This window comes from Strix aluco, chromosome 9 (assembly GCF_031877795.1).
Source record: "Strix aluco isolate bStrAlu1 chromosome 9, bStrAlu1.hap1, whole genome shotgun sequence".
Lineage (NCBI taxonomy): Eukaryota > Metazoa > Chordata > Aves > Strigiformes > Strigidae > Strix > Strix aluco.
Genome location: NC_133939.1, coordinates 30,727,346 through 30,743,907, shown reverse-complemented (window position 1 = coordinate 30,743,907; position 16,562 = coordinate 30,727,346). Strand labels below are relative to the sequence as shown.

Below are 16,562 nucleotides of genomic sequence, written 5' to 3'. Positions count from 1 at the left end.
AGACTGATGCTCCTGCCAGAATCTGTTTCCCTGGTTGCCTGACACCTCCCTTTCTAGTGCGAGTGTTTGTAGGCTCGTGTGGCTGTACAACAGACCGCTGGTTGGAGTATGTGCTTTGGAATTACCAAGGAAGTCAGTGTAGTTTTAAGATGAAATTAAATACAACTTTGATATGTAAATGAATTAATATTTCATAATTCTACACTTTAAGATACATTTCTGTTATTTTTTTTTCTTTTTAAACTCTGCTGAACAACAACAAAAATAATCAAACATGCCTCTTTTTGCATATGGAATTTAAGACCCTGACTTTGTAGCTCTCAGGGTCACTAGAGCGGGCTGCTTTGGCCTTGCTGGCATGGGGCATTGGCAGCCATAGCGATGCTGGTCCTTCGAGGAGTCATGGTTTACACCAGTATGTTACTGTAGCTGGCTCTTCTGGACGGGGCACTGTCAGAAAGCCTGAAAAGACAGTTTAAATCCCAACAGCATGTAAATTCAGAGTCAAATCTGTGCTTTGTAGTTCCTTCCAATAAATTGGAGTGGTGTGGACCAAACCTTAAATAGGATTTAGTTCTGTTCTTTTTTTTTTCTCAACTTTGTTCTTCATTTCGTAATAACAACATTGAAGTGCTGATCAATTACTGGTCTTTGTTTTACATAAAAAACAATATAATTGAGAAGGTTCTTTTTAGGGGCTTGTATTTGTCAAACAGACAACTTTACTGATTTGTAAAAAGAAAAGTGTTTGTGTGAATTCACCAAAAGGGCTGAATTATACTAAAGAAAAGCTTCAGTTACAAACATGTTTCAGCTGAATTGTTCTAAATTGCTGCAAGCCAACTCTAAGTTGATTTGATTGCATATATTTAATGTAAACCATTTTAAAAAAGCAGAGTGTTCAGATGGTGGTAGTCTGCTATCCTTAGCACAGTCTGTGAAGCATCTGCACTGGCTTTTTCTTAGTAACATCGTTAAACAAAGTAGAATTCAGCTGTTTTAATCAGTACTGTAATCTTGCTAGCTTCCCTGCTAATAAACTGGCAAATTAATGATACTAATTGATATTTCTTGATATAATCGATCTATTGATATAATGATATAATGATAGCTACAGGCTCTCATTGAGAAAGGCTTTGAGACTACAGAAACTGTAAAAATTCTGTGTTTCTGTGGTTAATTTTATCCTTTGATCATTTCTGTGGCTTCTGGAAGGGTTTGGGGATTTTTTTGTTTTCGTTTATGTAATTTGTAGAACATTGTAGAACCTCATCTCTGTATGTGGCATAAGAGATTATTACATGATGTGATCACCTGGAATATTTGACGGTTGGGCCACTGGCTGTGTATATCCTGTATAAATTAGTTATTAAAGCCTCAGGAAGATCTTCTAAGGCTGTTCAGATTGTCTTTTTAGAAGAGCTGTCTTACAGATGTTGATGACCTTTTCCAGTTTAACATATTGAAACATGAATCCCTCTTTGATTCAGTAATTATAAAGAAGGCAAGACAATGTGGTTTTGAAAAGATTTGCTTTAAATCTTATTTTCAACAAATTGAGTACTTTACATGTACTTAATTTGCTTCATGTTGCAAAAAAGTTTGTTTATAATGAAGTCAAATCGGGTTTTTTTCTGCCTTCTAGGCAAACTAGCAGTTAAATGCTCAACAGCTGAGGTATTTTGGAAGGAATGCTATTCAGTAATAATAATAATTTAAAAAATACTGATTTGTTGTAAGGCCAAAATAGTATGAAGATCATCTCAGTCAGAGAACCATTCCTGTGCCATGCTACAGTTACATAAACCAACTTGTTCTTTACGATTTCTAGCACAGCAAACTTGTTCCGTGTCTTTACTTGATTTACGAGTTTGGAAGTGGGGAGTGTGTGGGAAAAGGTAGAGCACTGTGAAAACAAAATACGGGACTCAATCTCATAGTGTCTGTGTTTATAACTCTCTGGAAAAATTACATGCTGTCAGTGTGTATTAAAAAGTGAGTGTGGAATTGTAACAGGAAGTCAGCTGGAAAATGTCAAAGTATTGGGTTTCAGCATACATAAGGAAAGAAGGAGACTAATATGTTTATGGTATTTGTTAGCAGTGACTACGCGAGGAAATTGTGGGGAAGGGCAGCAGGATGATCCACTCTTCCTGCAGGGTGTTTCTTTGGCCACACGGGCTTGACCGCTGATGTGGTTCGGACCAGACCTCCTGTTTGAGGAGGGTAGTGAAACCTTCGTGTATGGAGTTGTCAAATCCTTTATGATAATAGTAAAAAAAAAAAAGGGCATTTCTGTCTTTCGGCAGTGTACGCACACACGTGAAACTAAGATGGAGTTTTTCAGAGAACATTTAAAGCCTCTGAAATAGGGGTCCTGTTTAAATGCAGTTCCTTTCAAATTCCTCTCCTGAACCCTCTTCCTCCTCAGGTGCCTGTTAGAGATTAGACAGCCAACAGTAAAGCAGGTGACTAGGTAAAGAGCTCCCTTATCTACTATCTCTGTTCCTTCCAACCTTCATCAGTTAATTTAAAAGTTCTAATTTAAGGAGAAAAACCAATATTTCCAGAATGTATTCCAAAAGTATCTTTTGATATTTTTGAAGAATTTCCAGGAGATCATAGGCAGTGATCCTAGCTTGTGTGCTCCATTAAATGTATTTACTTCCCAACCAATGCAGTATTCAGTTGGTGTGGATAATGATAATGTGTGTTATTCTGCATGCAAAGAATTGCAGCTTCGGTTGGGTTGGAAGGGACCTCTCGAGATCATCTTGTCCAACCCCCCTGCTCCAGGAGGGTCAGTTAGAGCGAGTTGTCCAGGACTCTGTCCCGTCAGGCTTTTAACATCTCCACGGGTGGAGACCTCACCCCTCCCTGGGCAACTTGTTGCAGAGTTTGACCACTGCATCTGACTGGTGGACTTTGACCTTAAGGCCAGGTTGGACAGGGCTTTGGGCAAACGTGGGCTAGTGGAAGGTGTCCCTGCCCATGGCAGTGGGGTGGGACTGGACGGGCTTTAAGGTCCCTTCCAACCCAACTCAGTCTGTGATTCTGCTGAATGTCTGTTTTTCCAGGTCCTTGCTGTCCAGGCTGGACAATATGGTGCGTGTTCACTTTTCATTACTACTGTCAATGCTGCTGTGGTTCTTATAAATATTCTTGAGATGTAGCACTGGAAACAGATGTCCTGTAGCATGGGTAATGCTCATAATTATTGAAGTATTTAACATTAAATGGGTGTTTTAGCATCAAGTCCTCCATTTCATGCCCAGTAGGTTCAATGTATTTACCTAGTGCTGTATCAGGATTTTGTATGTTCTCTCAACTGTTGTCTCTCTAACCCAAAAGTCTTTCCAAGCTTTGGTCATCTTGTGTTTCATTTTTCTGATCATCTCTTTCTCTGGTTTGGGATAAACGTGGTTGTGATTTTTCTCATTCATTTAAAAAGTTGCCCACAAGTTGCTTTCCCAAGCCACTTATGCTGTTGCCTTCCCACGGCTGCCTCTTCTCTGCGGTATTAAACAAAAACTACCAGGTTTTACTGTCGAAGATCTTCAGGGCTGATCTCTGCATTATGTTCAATTTGGTTTATGGTGCAGACACTTACTATATTTCTCAAATATTTCTGGTGAGTTCCCCTGCTGCAGCACCTCCTGATTTTGGAGGAACTTCTTGTACATAAACACAGAGTTAACCTGTTGTTCTTTCATCCTTTCCTCCTCGTCTCCATGGTTGAATCAGTCATAACTGAGCAGCTCAGTGTGACAATAAGATGATGTTAGTTGTAGTGTTGGGCCTTTTCCGGTCTTTCTGTCTATGTTCTTAGCTTGTATTAAGTGTTTGTTTGCATAGTATCACAAATGTGATTTTTAGGCTATTTCAGCCAAAACATTTTGGACACCTCAGAAATAGGAATTGGATTTTCTTTCACAGAGTATGCCAAAAATAGTGTCCATATTTGGACCTCTTTCTCTTGGAATTGTTGCCGTTAATTAAGCAGGTTGAGCCATTTGCTTATGTGATGAATTCATATATGTACTTCGTATGTACACACCCATCTGACAAAACAATGATCACGGAACACAGCTACAGTTTTCTGAACGTGATTAGAGCAGCTGCCGCATTGACCTCACTGGAAATTTGCAGTTGCTGTATTAACAGGAAGCATTGAAATCTCTTGGATATGTTCATAGGTATTTCCTGTGTCAGCATATTTTTAGAAAAGTCTTCACTGGACCCAGAAAAAAGTGCCATTGTACCTTCCTAGTGCAAGCTTTAAAGCTTTCAGGTTGTTGATTGAAAGGTACTTTAATAGAAAGGTGTCTAATTAGTTCGTGCTCAGTGTGCAGAAGTGAATGCTTGTGGGACCCAGGAATCTGTAACTTGGGTTCAAAAGAACAATTGCTCGAACACTGGAACATTTGTTATTTTTATAATTATCTACATGTGTGTATATACTTAAGCATGCACGCAAAACAAAGTGTGGCACTCCTTAATGTTGTGTCGTCTTTACTCTTGAGCCTGCTACCCAGGTTTGTGGTGCCTGGTACGCAGGAATAAAATAAGGAATAATATATTCTTGAAAATTCCAGGCAACAAGGGGAGTAAGACAAGAAAGCTGTTGGTGATAGTACGTTAGGAGCTTTTGGAGAAGACTGAAGGAGAAATGGGAGAACGGAAGTGCATCTGTTAGGCCTCATGTCCTGTGACATTTACTGCTCCATGAAGAGAGCAGCATCTTTCACGTGTGTAGTGCTGTGCAGTGGCCTCTTCCCCCTGCCCTGGTCCAGCGTGCCGTACACAGGGACCCTCCTGATCTAAGGTCTTGTGCTTAACACTCTCTAGGAAATGCATAATGTCAGCCCCTCCTTGGTGCTTTGCTTTTTGCTTTTGGGGTTTTTTTTTATGTTCTCCTGCTATGTGTCATAATGCATGTGGTTTGCACCAGGCCTCAGGGGTCTCTGGTGTGGAATTTGGTGGCTGAGCACGTGGCTTGAGGCTGTGGAAGATGTGGCTGTGGCTGGAGTTTGTGGCAGTTGTATATGGAGAGCTGGGGCAAACTTCTCCTGGGGGATTGGGCTGTAGGGCGCAGTGGGAGACACGTCATCGTAGGATTGAGGGTAGAAATACTGGGCTGTTTACTCAGGGCTTTGCTGTGTCAGGTTAGGATACAGCTGGGGCTCCTCATGAACATTTTTTTGGCCAACAAACTACCTGTCTAGTAGGTTGTCTATGCCTTTAGGTGGGCTTAACAAATGAAGGCACCAAGATTTTTTTCAGGCCTACTCAGAAAATGAACCTCGTGAGGTACGTGCCAGCCAAGAAATGTAACTTAAAAGGAGAAAGCAGTTTCCCTGCTTCTGTGTGTGTAAAATCCAGGGAGGTTGTGCAGGGTGACCGTGATTCAGCTGTGCATGCTTTTTGCAGCGGTAGTTCTGTGTTTGTGTCTTGGGATAGTTTTTAATGAAATTGTTCTTTTGATAAGTCAAATGACAGACGTTTCTGACTTAATTGTTTTTTTATTTCTGCTGGTTCATTGTTGTCTTTCTAAGTGGACAGATGCTTTAGCTGAATTCTTAGTGCAATGTTTTGATAGTCCTGTATTTTTTTTTTTTAAATCACAATTTTCTACAAAAGATGTTAAAAATTTCAATTTATTTATTTTTAGGTAAAGAAGAATGGATTATCAGAAGCAATCAGCCAGGAAGAAAGAAAAAGACAGGAGGTACTCTTTAAAGTAACACATTCTTTTTCATTGACTGTTCAGGGATGCGCTGCGTGCCTGATCTAATACTCTCTATTTGTTGATAAGGAGACAAGTTCATCACATTGCTTCCTGTCCTAGAGTGAAGTGTCTTCTCTCCCCAGGGAGACTAAATAAACAAAACCTGGCTATGGCTGGCATGTGTATGTCCCTGCCACGGGTCCCCTGCCCACGTCCCACGGGCCATGCTGGAGGAGTGGTCCCTAGGTACGCTTGCTCCAGCAGCTGCAGTCTGGCTGATGCGCTGCTGCCTGCTGTCCTGGGGAAGGTTAAAGTTAACCTTGTGTTCACAGAGGGAAGGAGGTGGCATATACATTTTTAAAGGTAGTGAGGCACAAAGAACAGCTTTTTACAATGCCCCTTAGGTGTAACTAATCCTGTAAGCAACTGTGAACTATTGTGAACGTGCGAGCACAGCGTAACCTTTCTCCCTTCACGCTGTGATGGAGTAGGTGCATCCATGCTGTCAGCAGTACAGGCAGCAGCAGCAGCAATTACTGATACAGTTCTTTCTCTCTGGCTCTTTCCCCTTTGCTCCTTTCGTCCTCTTTATCTCCTTTGCTCTTGATCTTTGCTCCTTTTGTCCACTTTATCTGCTTTACCCTCATTCCTTACTTACAGGGGCTATACCAAAATGAATGAGAGGTGTTGAAAAGAATAGCCTGACCTAGCCAACTGTATACCTGCAGTTCTTGAGGTATGTCCTTCAATAGGAAAAAAACCCAAGTTTTTAAATAGAAACACTATAGCATTACCTGCCATGGTAATTTGTTCAGTACCTTCATTTCACTTCAGGACATACCTCGGTGAATGGAGCTGAGTGAGACCCAACTGGGGTTTTCTGTGAAGTTCACAGATGTGTGCAGCGAGCCTCAAATACTAATTTAGCTGTGTGAACTACAGCTGGTCTGTTCATACATGCAATACAGAAACATCTTGTATCGCATACAAGAGATTTAGACAATAGTTTGGGGTTTTTTTGTAATGCTACATTTCTTTGGCTATCTTCTGTTGTTTTTTGGGGAAGAGGCTGTGCAGCAGTGCAGGCCATGTGTTCTGCTCTTCTGTCTCCTCCTGCTGGGAAGCTCAGAGACACAAGGCATTTATTTCAGTCATCCTTTAGCCTATGTTTCCTGAAGTCGTATTTACATCCCTTCAAAGAGAACGAGTTTTTTAGATGCCTTTTAAATGTAAAGTCTTTAATGCTACCAGAAATATTTTCAAGCCTGAGGTGGTTTTTATTTGAATATTAGAGGCCCATTCTTTCAGAGGGAGCCTAAATAAATAATATTAGGATGTAGTTATACTACCAAGTCACGCCTTTGCTGTATTTCTTTTAAATTGCCTTTTATTGATTATTTTTATCTATTCTTTAAATTGCTTTTTAGAGCCTATTAGATTACTTTTGCCATCATAATATATTGTCACTGCAGAAAAATATATTTGCTTACTTTCTACCTTGATTAAATGTCAATGTCATTCATTCACGGACATCCCATCTTCCAGAACACATTAGCGAGATGGTCTCTGCATCTTTTGTCAAAGATGTGTCATAGACAGACTGATCTGAACTAAAATAATTTTTGATGGATCTTTTCTTGCAAGCTGGAAGCTCTAGCTGTGTATGTGTGTACAAGCTGCAGTATGCATCTGGCCTCTGAGGAGTGTTCACTGTCGATCAGGGTTCAAACATCTGCCTAGCTCGATACCATGCAAATGAACCACAATACGGTTCCAGCTGTCATTCAGAAATGCTGTTAGCGAGTACCTGGGAAATGCCACCCCAGGCTCTGAATGTGATGTAGTTACGGTATGTCAAAGTCAAGATTGTTTCTTAACCCTTTTTTAATGCTCCAAAATGTGTTTGGGTCATGGTAAGACAATCTTTTCTCCCTTCCTCACATATTAGAAGCAGAGTATCTTTCTTTGCCCCATTTATTTCTGACTGTGCTAATGACTTTGTTACCAAACTGAAAGAAGTCCATGAGAGTCCTCAGTAAAAGCATAAACAAAACCCCTCCAAAACAATAATAATAAGAGAGCTTGTGTATTTTCCTGTGTTGAAGAATGTCAATTAGCCGTGGAGCCATACAGTAATCGTTAGGTAAATCCTTCCTTTGTGAGCACAGCTAGGAGGAGTACAGTGAGACTGAGGAGTGGAAATGTGACTGCTGGGCAAAGGCCAAAATGCCCTTTTAAGGCACCTTTCTGTACTGTGTTAGCCAGGCAGTCGGTAGATTTGCTGCCAGAGTTTGGCTGATGTATGTATATGTTCTCTGGATTCCTGAGGTTGAAGGAGTTGGCAGGCAATTTAACATTATTTTAAGTATCACCTTTGAGTATCTTCTTGCACAGCAGTATTGACGCTTGCGAATAAGATGTCATATGCTGTAGCTGTTACGTACCTGCTGCTTGCTCTCTCACCAGGTCCCGTCAGGTTTGGAGGTAGGTAATAAGATGGAGGCCACTGATGAGTACTTTAGACTTCCTTTCCTTGTATGTGTAATGGCCCCGTAGGTTTTCCGTGGGGTGCAGTCGTCTTTGCACTGCATAAACCTTTAAGGCTTCAGCTAAAGCAGATATTTTTTTGTTTTGGTTTGTTCTAAGAAATCCAAAACTTGTTATTTCATTATTAAAATCTCAGTTCTTTGAAGAAGACTTTTTAGAAGGGTAAGAATAATTTTGAAAGCAGTCTGGGAACACTGAGACTCAGGATACCCAAGAGAAATGGTATTTGATCAAAAGTTCACCTTAGCAACACCAGCAGAATTCACTAGACCTGAACTCTTTAAGAAATCTTACAAACAAACGTTCCCAGCAGAATGTTCCCAGTATCGTTTGTCTCAGTTGGCAGTATTGAGGAAGGCTGCCTTCGGCCTGCCTGGAGTCTCCCTTGCCTTTCTTGCTGGTGAGGGAAGAGCAGGGTTTCTCTAGAGAAGGTCCATGGGGCCATCCAAGGGAGCTCCTCCTGCAGAGAGCCAGCTGCCAGACTCTCTGTGTCTGTAGGGCCATCTCAAAATACACAGCTCTGCACTCCTGCATTTCAAGTAGATATATTCCCCCTTTGGTTTGAGAATGCTTAGAGAAGTTAGTTGCAGGTAACTAATGAAATTATACATGCAAGTATTAACATCGGTTATGTTGAGAACAAAGTTACATTTCTTCTGCTGATGGTGTTATTCTGTGTTAGTAATACCTGGAAGGTAGCACTGATGACAAATGTGACTTGGTGGAGCTCATGACAAAAGGGTTCACGAAAATGATTTATTTTTTTTTCCATTTATATACAAACAAGAACTCTATTAGATTATCAGCAAATAAAGCCTAGAGAGGTAAAAGATGTCAAAAGCTCAACAGGTCTCTACATGAGAGATGATAATTTCCAATGGAACAAGTATGTGGATTTCAAAGTCCAAGAGTCCATTAAAAGTTTGCTTTGCATGTCAGCCGGCTGATGGAAGTTACGGTGGCCACTCTTTGAGGGGTAGGGTGATAAAACAGCCAGGTTGTCTGGAGGGGGTGAGGGAACGTGCTGGAAGTCTGTCTGTATGTCTGGTCACGGATGGCGCCAGGGGACAGTGGCTGTCACCTGCTCCTGCCTGCCCTGCCGCCAGCCTCCTGCCCCCACTGCAGAGAGCTCAGCTCCTCGCGTGCCTGCCCCCTGCTTGAGGTCATCAAAGGGGCTGGGGGTCACTGCGGATAGGTGACTAAAACCTGAATTTTGCTTTTCTGCGTGTGCCTGGGTAAGCAGAGCTCTCTTACCCAAGAACTCTTTCAAGTAAATAACTTTGCAGCTTCTGTTTAAAAAAGCAAAAGTAAATGCTGGCTGGTCAAGAGTGGTATGACTGATAGGAAGCTTCCAACTGGACCACAGAAACAGATGTGTATTTTTTTCTTTAAATTAAAAAAAAAAACCCGAAACCCACCTCTCAGGAGTATGGATGGGAGTGATCACAGTTGGTGGTTTTTATCTTCAAACTCTGTCTGCAGTTGCATTGAGGAGTCTGGATATAGACTTTTTGAAGTCTTTTTTCTAGTATTAAATCACTTATTTCTAAGTAAATGATGCAACTATCATGGAAATGAATATTTATGTTACAATCTCTAGTTTACATCCAATAACTTTTCTTTGCACCCCTCCTCCATGTTTTCCTTTTTTTTAAAAAAAACCCAAAACATCTAGTCAGTAGTAAGTCTTTTCTTTCCCCCCTCCACTTTGCAGGCAATATTTGAAGTGATATCTTCTGAGCATTCTTACTTGCTGAGCTTGGAGATTCTGATCCGGATGTTTAAAAATTCCAGGGAACTGAGCCTCACAATGACCAAAACAGAGAGTCATCACCTTTTCTCCAATATCACGGATGTTTATGAAGCAAGCAAAAAGTAAGTGTAGCAATGCATTTCTACATTATTTTTTTTTAAATACATTTTTAAAATTATAAATTGAAATTCAAAATTTAGTAATTATAGATCTAAATTACTTATACTTTTTAAATTATACCTGAGGGGTGATTACTGGTAGTCAAAATATCTTTCAGTCAAGTAATGAAATGTAGTATGTAAAACAGTGTCTTTAGTGTTACACAAAATGAAGAAACAGTTGCAAGGTAGCAAATTCAGCAAAAATTTAGGCCAGACAATTTAAGAATGAGAAGTCAAATGTTGCACGTGTTAATATGCAGAGTCTTACTTTTTATAAGCTGTAAAGAAATTAGAATAGAATTGGATTCTTAGTTCTTTGAGAGCACCAAAATATATGTGCTCTGCAGTGCTAAAGAATCATTCCATATAATACAAACAGATAAGGTTTTATTTTGCTAACCATAGATGGATTCTGTTTCTGTAATATGAGTGAGCCCCTGTTGGATTGGATTATATCTTCCTTATATACCTCATAGGCAGCAGCTCCTTGAGCAGTAGAGCTTTGGTTTGTACTATCTATGATGTGTAGTAGCATTTGCAGACTCAGGCTGTGCCTTACCTACGCTCTTGTTCTCTGAGGCATCTTGCTCTCATTTAGAAAAAAAATACCTTTTCTTGTGAGAATACTCTTTCTTTTTGAAGTTGAACAGTTTACTTTTCTGGCTGTACTGATTAAGTAAAGAGAGCTTACAGGTAAGCTGAACTGGAGATGTGTGGTTGTTATTTAATAGGTGTTTGAACATAAAAGTAAGTTTCTTACTGGAATCTCAAGTAACCAGTTTGGAGTGGTAACCATTGTTCCAAAACTGCATGCTCGTTTGAAGGTGGAAAATACAAGTAACCATGGACATGTACAGACTCACCTTGCCACTGTGTTTGAGCTTACATGTAATGGGATAAGCTTGGTATTAGTTTCTCTGAAAATAGGTAGGGAAGGAAAGAACATAGTGTATTTTAGTAGAAATAAGCATCCTTCAAATCTAAACAGTTCCTGAGCTAAATGTTGATATTCAAGCATTCATACTTAGCTTAATTTGATAGCCTGTAAAGACTTAGTCTGCCCTTATTAAACTGTTAAAAATTGAGCTGGACTTTCATACTTGTCCTTAAGAACTGACTCTTGTTTTCCTTAATTAGTTGAATCACTGTTTACTTTCTGCTGAGTACTGGCTGTGCAGCATACTGTGTGACTGGTATCTCTTATGTAAACAGCAGAGGCGTGTCACTGTTCCTGGACAGTGCTGTGCATGCCATAGCACCTCGCACCAAAGGCCTCTGTTTTGGTTAAAGAGATCTGCTGCACGCTATCAGCTGCTTTTTTTTGGCAAGTTTCTTCAGTACAAAATCAATAACAAGAAAAATGGACACACTACAAGTAGTGCCTAATGGAAAGGAGATGTTAGCAGATCTTACACGATACAAATGCTGAGAAGTCTGTTTTATGATTGCTGATAACTGCCACCATTATTTAATTCAGGACACGTGTATGTATGTGCACTCACAGTGTACTTCAGGGTTACAGATACTTCGAACTCTATTTCAAAAAGTTGTTTAATGAAGCTTTGCCTTGTAATAATTTGTTCATTACCATAGTCTGGTTAATAGCAATATCAGCAGGTGAATTACTTGTGGTCTACATAGCTAAAAAATAAGAATGTCTATGCTTCTTTTCTTATACCTTATTTCCAGATTGAAATAAAGCACAATGGCTAAAGGATGTGCATGGCCTAGTTAAGGTACTGATTGATCTTAACTGTAGCATTGTGCAACTTTAAATGTATCTTTCTACCTGTGGAACAGAAAAATATTATCCTCCTTTCAGAAATGGGGCTGATGGTTGGATAAGGGATCTGTCAGGCTAGGAATATTTCTAGAGTCAGTGCTTCTCACCTTTTCAGCTTTTTTTGGTTCCCTTTTCTTTTGTCCCCTTTGTTCCCTTCTTGTAGAAATTGTGATGTTCTGAATTCTTTACCTTTGTGGAACTTAATCAAGTTTCATGTTCCCAGTCATGGTTATGTCCTTTCTTGGCTTCTATTTCTTCTGAAGCCCCACGAAGTCTGTGGAATTTTACATCTGTTGTGCAGCAGTTTGACTTTGTCTTGTGAAGCTTTTGTTTTGTGGAGCATACATGTGAGAGAGCCTAATGTATTGTGTCAAGTGCCAGCCTAATTCAGGAGCTGTATAATAAGTGTACCTTTGGACTCCTTTGGTATTCCTTCATTTCTCCACTCCCCTGTTCCCTTTTGTTTCTCTTATAGTTGAGGTCTTTTGCCAGAAGTTGGATATCATCTGAATCCACAGCCACCCCAGGAGTGAGAGTTGTATGGCAGCAGTCTTGTCAGGGAGTGCAGCTTATCAAAGTCCTTATTTGCAAGGAACAGCACTTTTGAAAGGCTTCTCCCTATGTGAAATGTGAATTGCAAAAGAAAAGTAAAGTATCATGAGCCCAATTTTTGCTAGACAAATGTTGATGTCACAGAACCATCATGTATTGGAGGGTAATTGCCATCAATTTTAGATAGCTTAAGAGCAATCAAAGGTTTAATTAGCCTGCAGACTTTGCCTCTCCTTTGGATTGTTTCTGTAAGACGCAGCTGACCATACTAGTATAGCTCTGTGAAGAGGTTTTTTCCCTGTGTTTTTCCTTGTGTTGACTAAGCCTTCCATATCATTCAGTCCACTTCTGAATTTCTCAGTTAAAATATTTAGGGCAGAGATGGGGGTGGGGAGAGCAATATTTTTAGGGGAATTCTTACAACCCTTTTGATTAATGGTCTTAAAAGGAAGTGGGAGGGGGGAAAAAAAAAAGAAAGAATGGAAAAATACCACACTAGCCTAAAATTATAATCTTATTCTTTCTTGTCTGGAAAGTCTAATGGTTTAAGAACTTGGTTTTTTATAACTTGGAGTAAAACAGAATTTGTAACTCCTTTTTAAACTTAAATGGAAACATATTTTGTTTCCTGAGTTATGCAATACTGTTAAACTGTAACAAAACTTTGTGTTGGCTTTTTACAACCTCATTTGTATAAATAATGAAAGTGATATTAAAACAGAAGCCCCTTGGTATCTCCAAACTATTGCTTCCCATTTTCAAGGTCTTTCAAAGTAGCAAAATCCATCCTTTTGTTATAAAATTGTAATAAAATAGAGCATCTGTCCCATTATGCTGTATTTTAAGCAGCCTTTCCTTTACTTAAAAATATAAAATCTGAGCACAAGTGTAGTTATCAGTGGTTTTGGTTGCTCAGAAAAAGGTTTGGTGAGCTGAAGAACATGAACTGATAAAAATACTATCTTTAGTCAAAATTGCTTAAAGCTTATGTCTAGGAACTTTGACTTAGAACATGTTTAATGGAAACTCTCCAGAAACACCACGATAGGCTTTTAATGCATGACAAGGCCTTTTCTGGTGAAACAAAGCTGCCTTTGTGAGAAGCAGAATACAGACAGCAAAGACTGTCTCTGCTTTTGGGAGCTCATTGGAATGTCTCTAACAAAGAAGAGTTGATCTGAATAATTTGTGCAGCATACAATGTGTTTGTTTATGAAAACATCTTGTAAGGTGGCTTCAGAAAGCTTAAGTCTCTTGTTGTGTATTTGCCCGTATGTGTAATACAGGAATTCATAACTGGTAGAACACAAAATCACACGAACTGCAGCGTGAGTCAGTGAGAGGGGTTACCTCGAGATGTGAGCTGATGGGGATGCCAGAGGCCCACTTACACAGAAATAAAGGCCTGTGCAGTCTGAGAACAGAGCGCAATCAATCTCACTAGTCAGAAGAACTCTCTCCAGTCTCGGGATGTGGTGCGAACGAGGTCAGCTTCCCAAGAGCCTGTCTTGGGAAAGAGGAGCTACAGGGAAATTAGTGAGAAGGCTTGAAGAACAATTTGGTCTGACAGTTCAAATCACCAAATTTATAGGAGAAAGAAAAGCTTTAGCATTTTGTTTCTCGCTCTGCCGTTAGGCCAGCAGAAGGCAGAAAGCTAATGGAACGTCAGAAGATGAGCATTAGCAGAAAAAGACACATATCAAAAAATACTTTGGCAGGTTCTGACCATTTTTAAACTCTGGCTTGATTTTGATAGAGAAGCTGGTGTGGGTTTGTGAGGTAGGTTAACATCATTGTCTGAGTATCTTAATTTTATATGTGTGAATATACGTTAGGAAATGGGTAAACTTTCTCATAGCACTTTTTTGTGAATTAGGTTAATGTTTCACCTCTTTCCAACATACTTCAAATGATGCAGCTTCATCTTTTTCCACAGGAATATACAGTCCTAGTGCTCATTTAAGAAGTGTGTGTATTGAATCAGTTAACTAGACATTAAAAATATTACTTTTGGAGAATGCAGAGTTCTGTTGCTTGGTTTCTTAGGAAGATTGCAAAAAAAACCCCCCTGTATATAATTAAAAAAACCTAAAAATAAAAATTTAAATACTGTGAGTAGACCCTGGGTGATGCAGGTGAACTATAATGAAAGAGAATTATTTGTAAGTTATAGCTCACCAATTTGATTTCCAGGTAAGGCAGTGATAGAAGTCATTAACATCCTTTTTCCTATTAGGTCTTAGTCTGTGTTCTGTATTTTATCGCTGTTCTTGCCGTTAACAGTTTTTGAAGAAAGCCAAATAATGTCTTGAGGGCAGCCAGCTGCGTGTGGTTACCCTGTGGGGTAAGAGACACTGAACTGTGATCTGGGGGAGAATTTCTGTGCTCTTTCAAAGAAAGTTGTTCATCCTGGACATTTTGAAGCAGATAAGTGGCTTCCTTATCAGTAAGGCTGAGTGCCTAAGTTGGATATGGTGGGCAGAGTAACGGGAACAAGAGGGAGAAGAATCCTCGCAGTGGATGTGAAAGCAGGACATGGGGCACCCGTGGCTCTCTGCAGGGGCTGGTGCCTTGCCCTGACCCGCAGCGGGGGCTGGTGAGCACTCAGTCTGTACGTGCTGCCGGGGTTTTCGGGGTGTTGCTAAATGTACTGTTTGTGGCTTGTGCCTTTCTCCCAGCGTTGCTGCATCATCCGCTTTTACTGCCCATGGGGCCTTTTTTGATTGTCGGGAGATTCCAGGGATTCTGGAGGACGTATTGTAGAGCAGGGAGTCCAAAATACCATTTTCTTTAACTTTTGAGTGCCCATGGAGCACAGTTATGGATTTGTATCACTTGGGACAGTGCATGTATCCTTGCGTTTCCTCAGATTGCTTCCTTTATGGTTTGTTCCAACATCGGTGCTCATTGCTGAACTCTGGCTTTAATATCTAGCAATTATTTGTTTAGAGCGTTCTTCTGGCAGCTGAAATAACTCTCTAGGTTGACCTGGGCTGTTTCTTTGCAAATGACTACCAGCGTTGGTAAACAGGAACTTTAAAATAATAGGCAGTTGGTACTTGCACTCCTGACCCAGTGATTGTTCTTGTACAATTCAGCTTCCTTATTGGAGACAAGATTAGATACATGACTTCAGCACCTGGGAACAGCAAATCTGAACAGAATCATGCTTCCCTCAGCTCATTTTCTTGGTTGAACAGAACTTAAGGGAAAGAACGCTTTTTTTAAAATGAGTTTGGAAAATTTTATACATATATATGCATTGTGTAATACTTAACGTAGTAAATACCTGTCAATTACCTATATAAAAAGTGCCCTCGAAGAAGATACCTAGTTTTCCAGAACATACAATAAGCCTTTAGCTTCTAATTATTCACTTCAACATATTGAAAAGAATACCCCAAACTTGCAGATTTCCATCCATCACCTTCATGTTGTATTTTCATGCTGTATAAATAGACTCAGCTGTTGCCAGTGGTTGCGAAGTGGAGGAGGAGGAAGGACACAGTAGGAAGATCCTCGGGCTGCAGTGGCTCTGCCAGGGAGGCTGGAGCATGATGGCGCAGTCTGTGTGTGAGCCAGCTCTCCCCCCGCCGCTGTGCTGCCCTCCTTGGTGACCCGGGCTCTGGTCCCCGAGCTGACCTCTCCCCTGGCTCTGACGTGTCACCCGCAGGCACAGCTTGCACCGAAGCAGGGAGGCACTTTCTTGGCTGGTACATATGAAAAAGTTTCTTAGCCCAAGATATTTACTGTTGATAGTGAGCTTGGGGGTGGGGGGGGTGTGCCAGTGGGGATGGGTTTAACTCCTAAAAGATTTTTCTGAGAACAGTCAGTGTTTTAATAGAACATTGGTGGAGTAGTGGAGTGTTTTTCAGTATGTTCCCTTCCATCCTGTGCAAAGTCCTCTTCACGCTGTCCATTGCGTTCTCCATTCCAGGTGCCCCTCTGAGAATGCCAGCTCATTGTAAAGAAAACTGAATCTAGTCACAATTTGCTTGTCTCTGACTTGCACGATCATCTGTGAAATTAAATATAGCA

General features: G+C 40.4%; 1 protein-coding gene across 3 annotated transcripts in view; it reads left to right on the top strand.

The window, feature by feature from the left end:
* The window catches only part of ARHGEF26 (Rho guanine nucleotide exchange factor 26), an 81,656-nt gene that overhangs the window by 33,792 nt on the left and 31,302 nt on the right, over window positions 1-16,562 (top strand). For all 3 annotated transcript variants that reach the window (XM_074834412.1, XM_074834415.1, XM_074834413.1), the window contains exons 5-6: window positions 5,672-5,728; window positions 9,990-10,150. In XM_074834412.1, coding sequence (XP_074690513.1) covers window positions 5,672-5,728; window positions 9,990-10,150 — 218 coding nt within the window. The remainder of the gene's footprint in view (window positions 1-5,671; window positions 5,729-9,989; window positions 10,151-16,562) is intronic.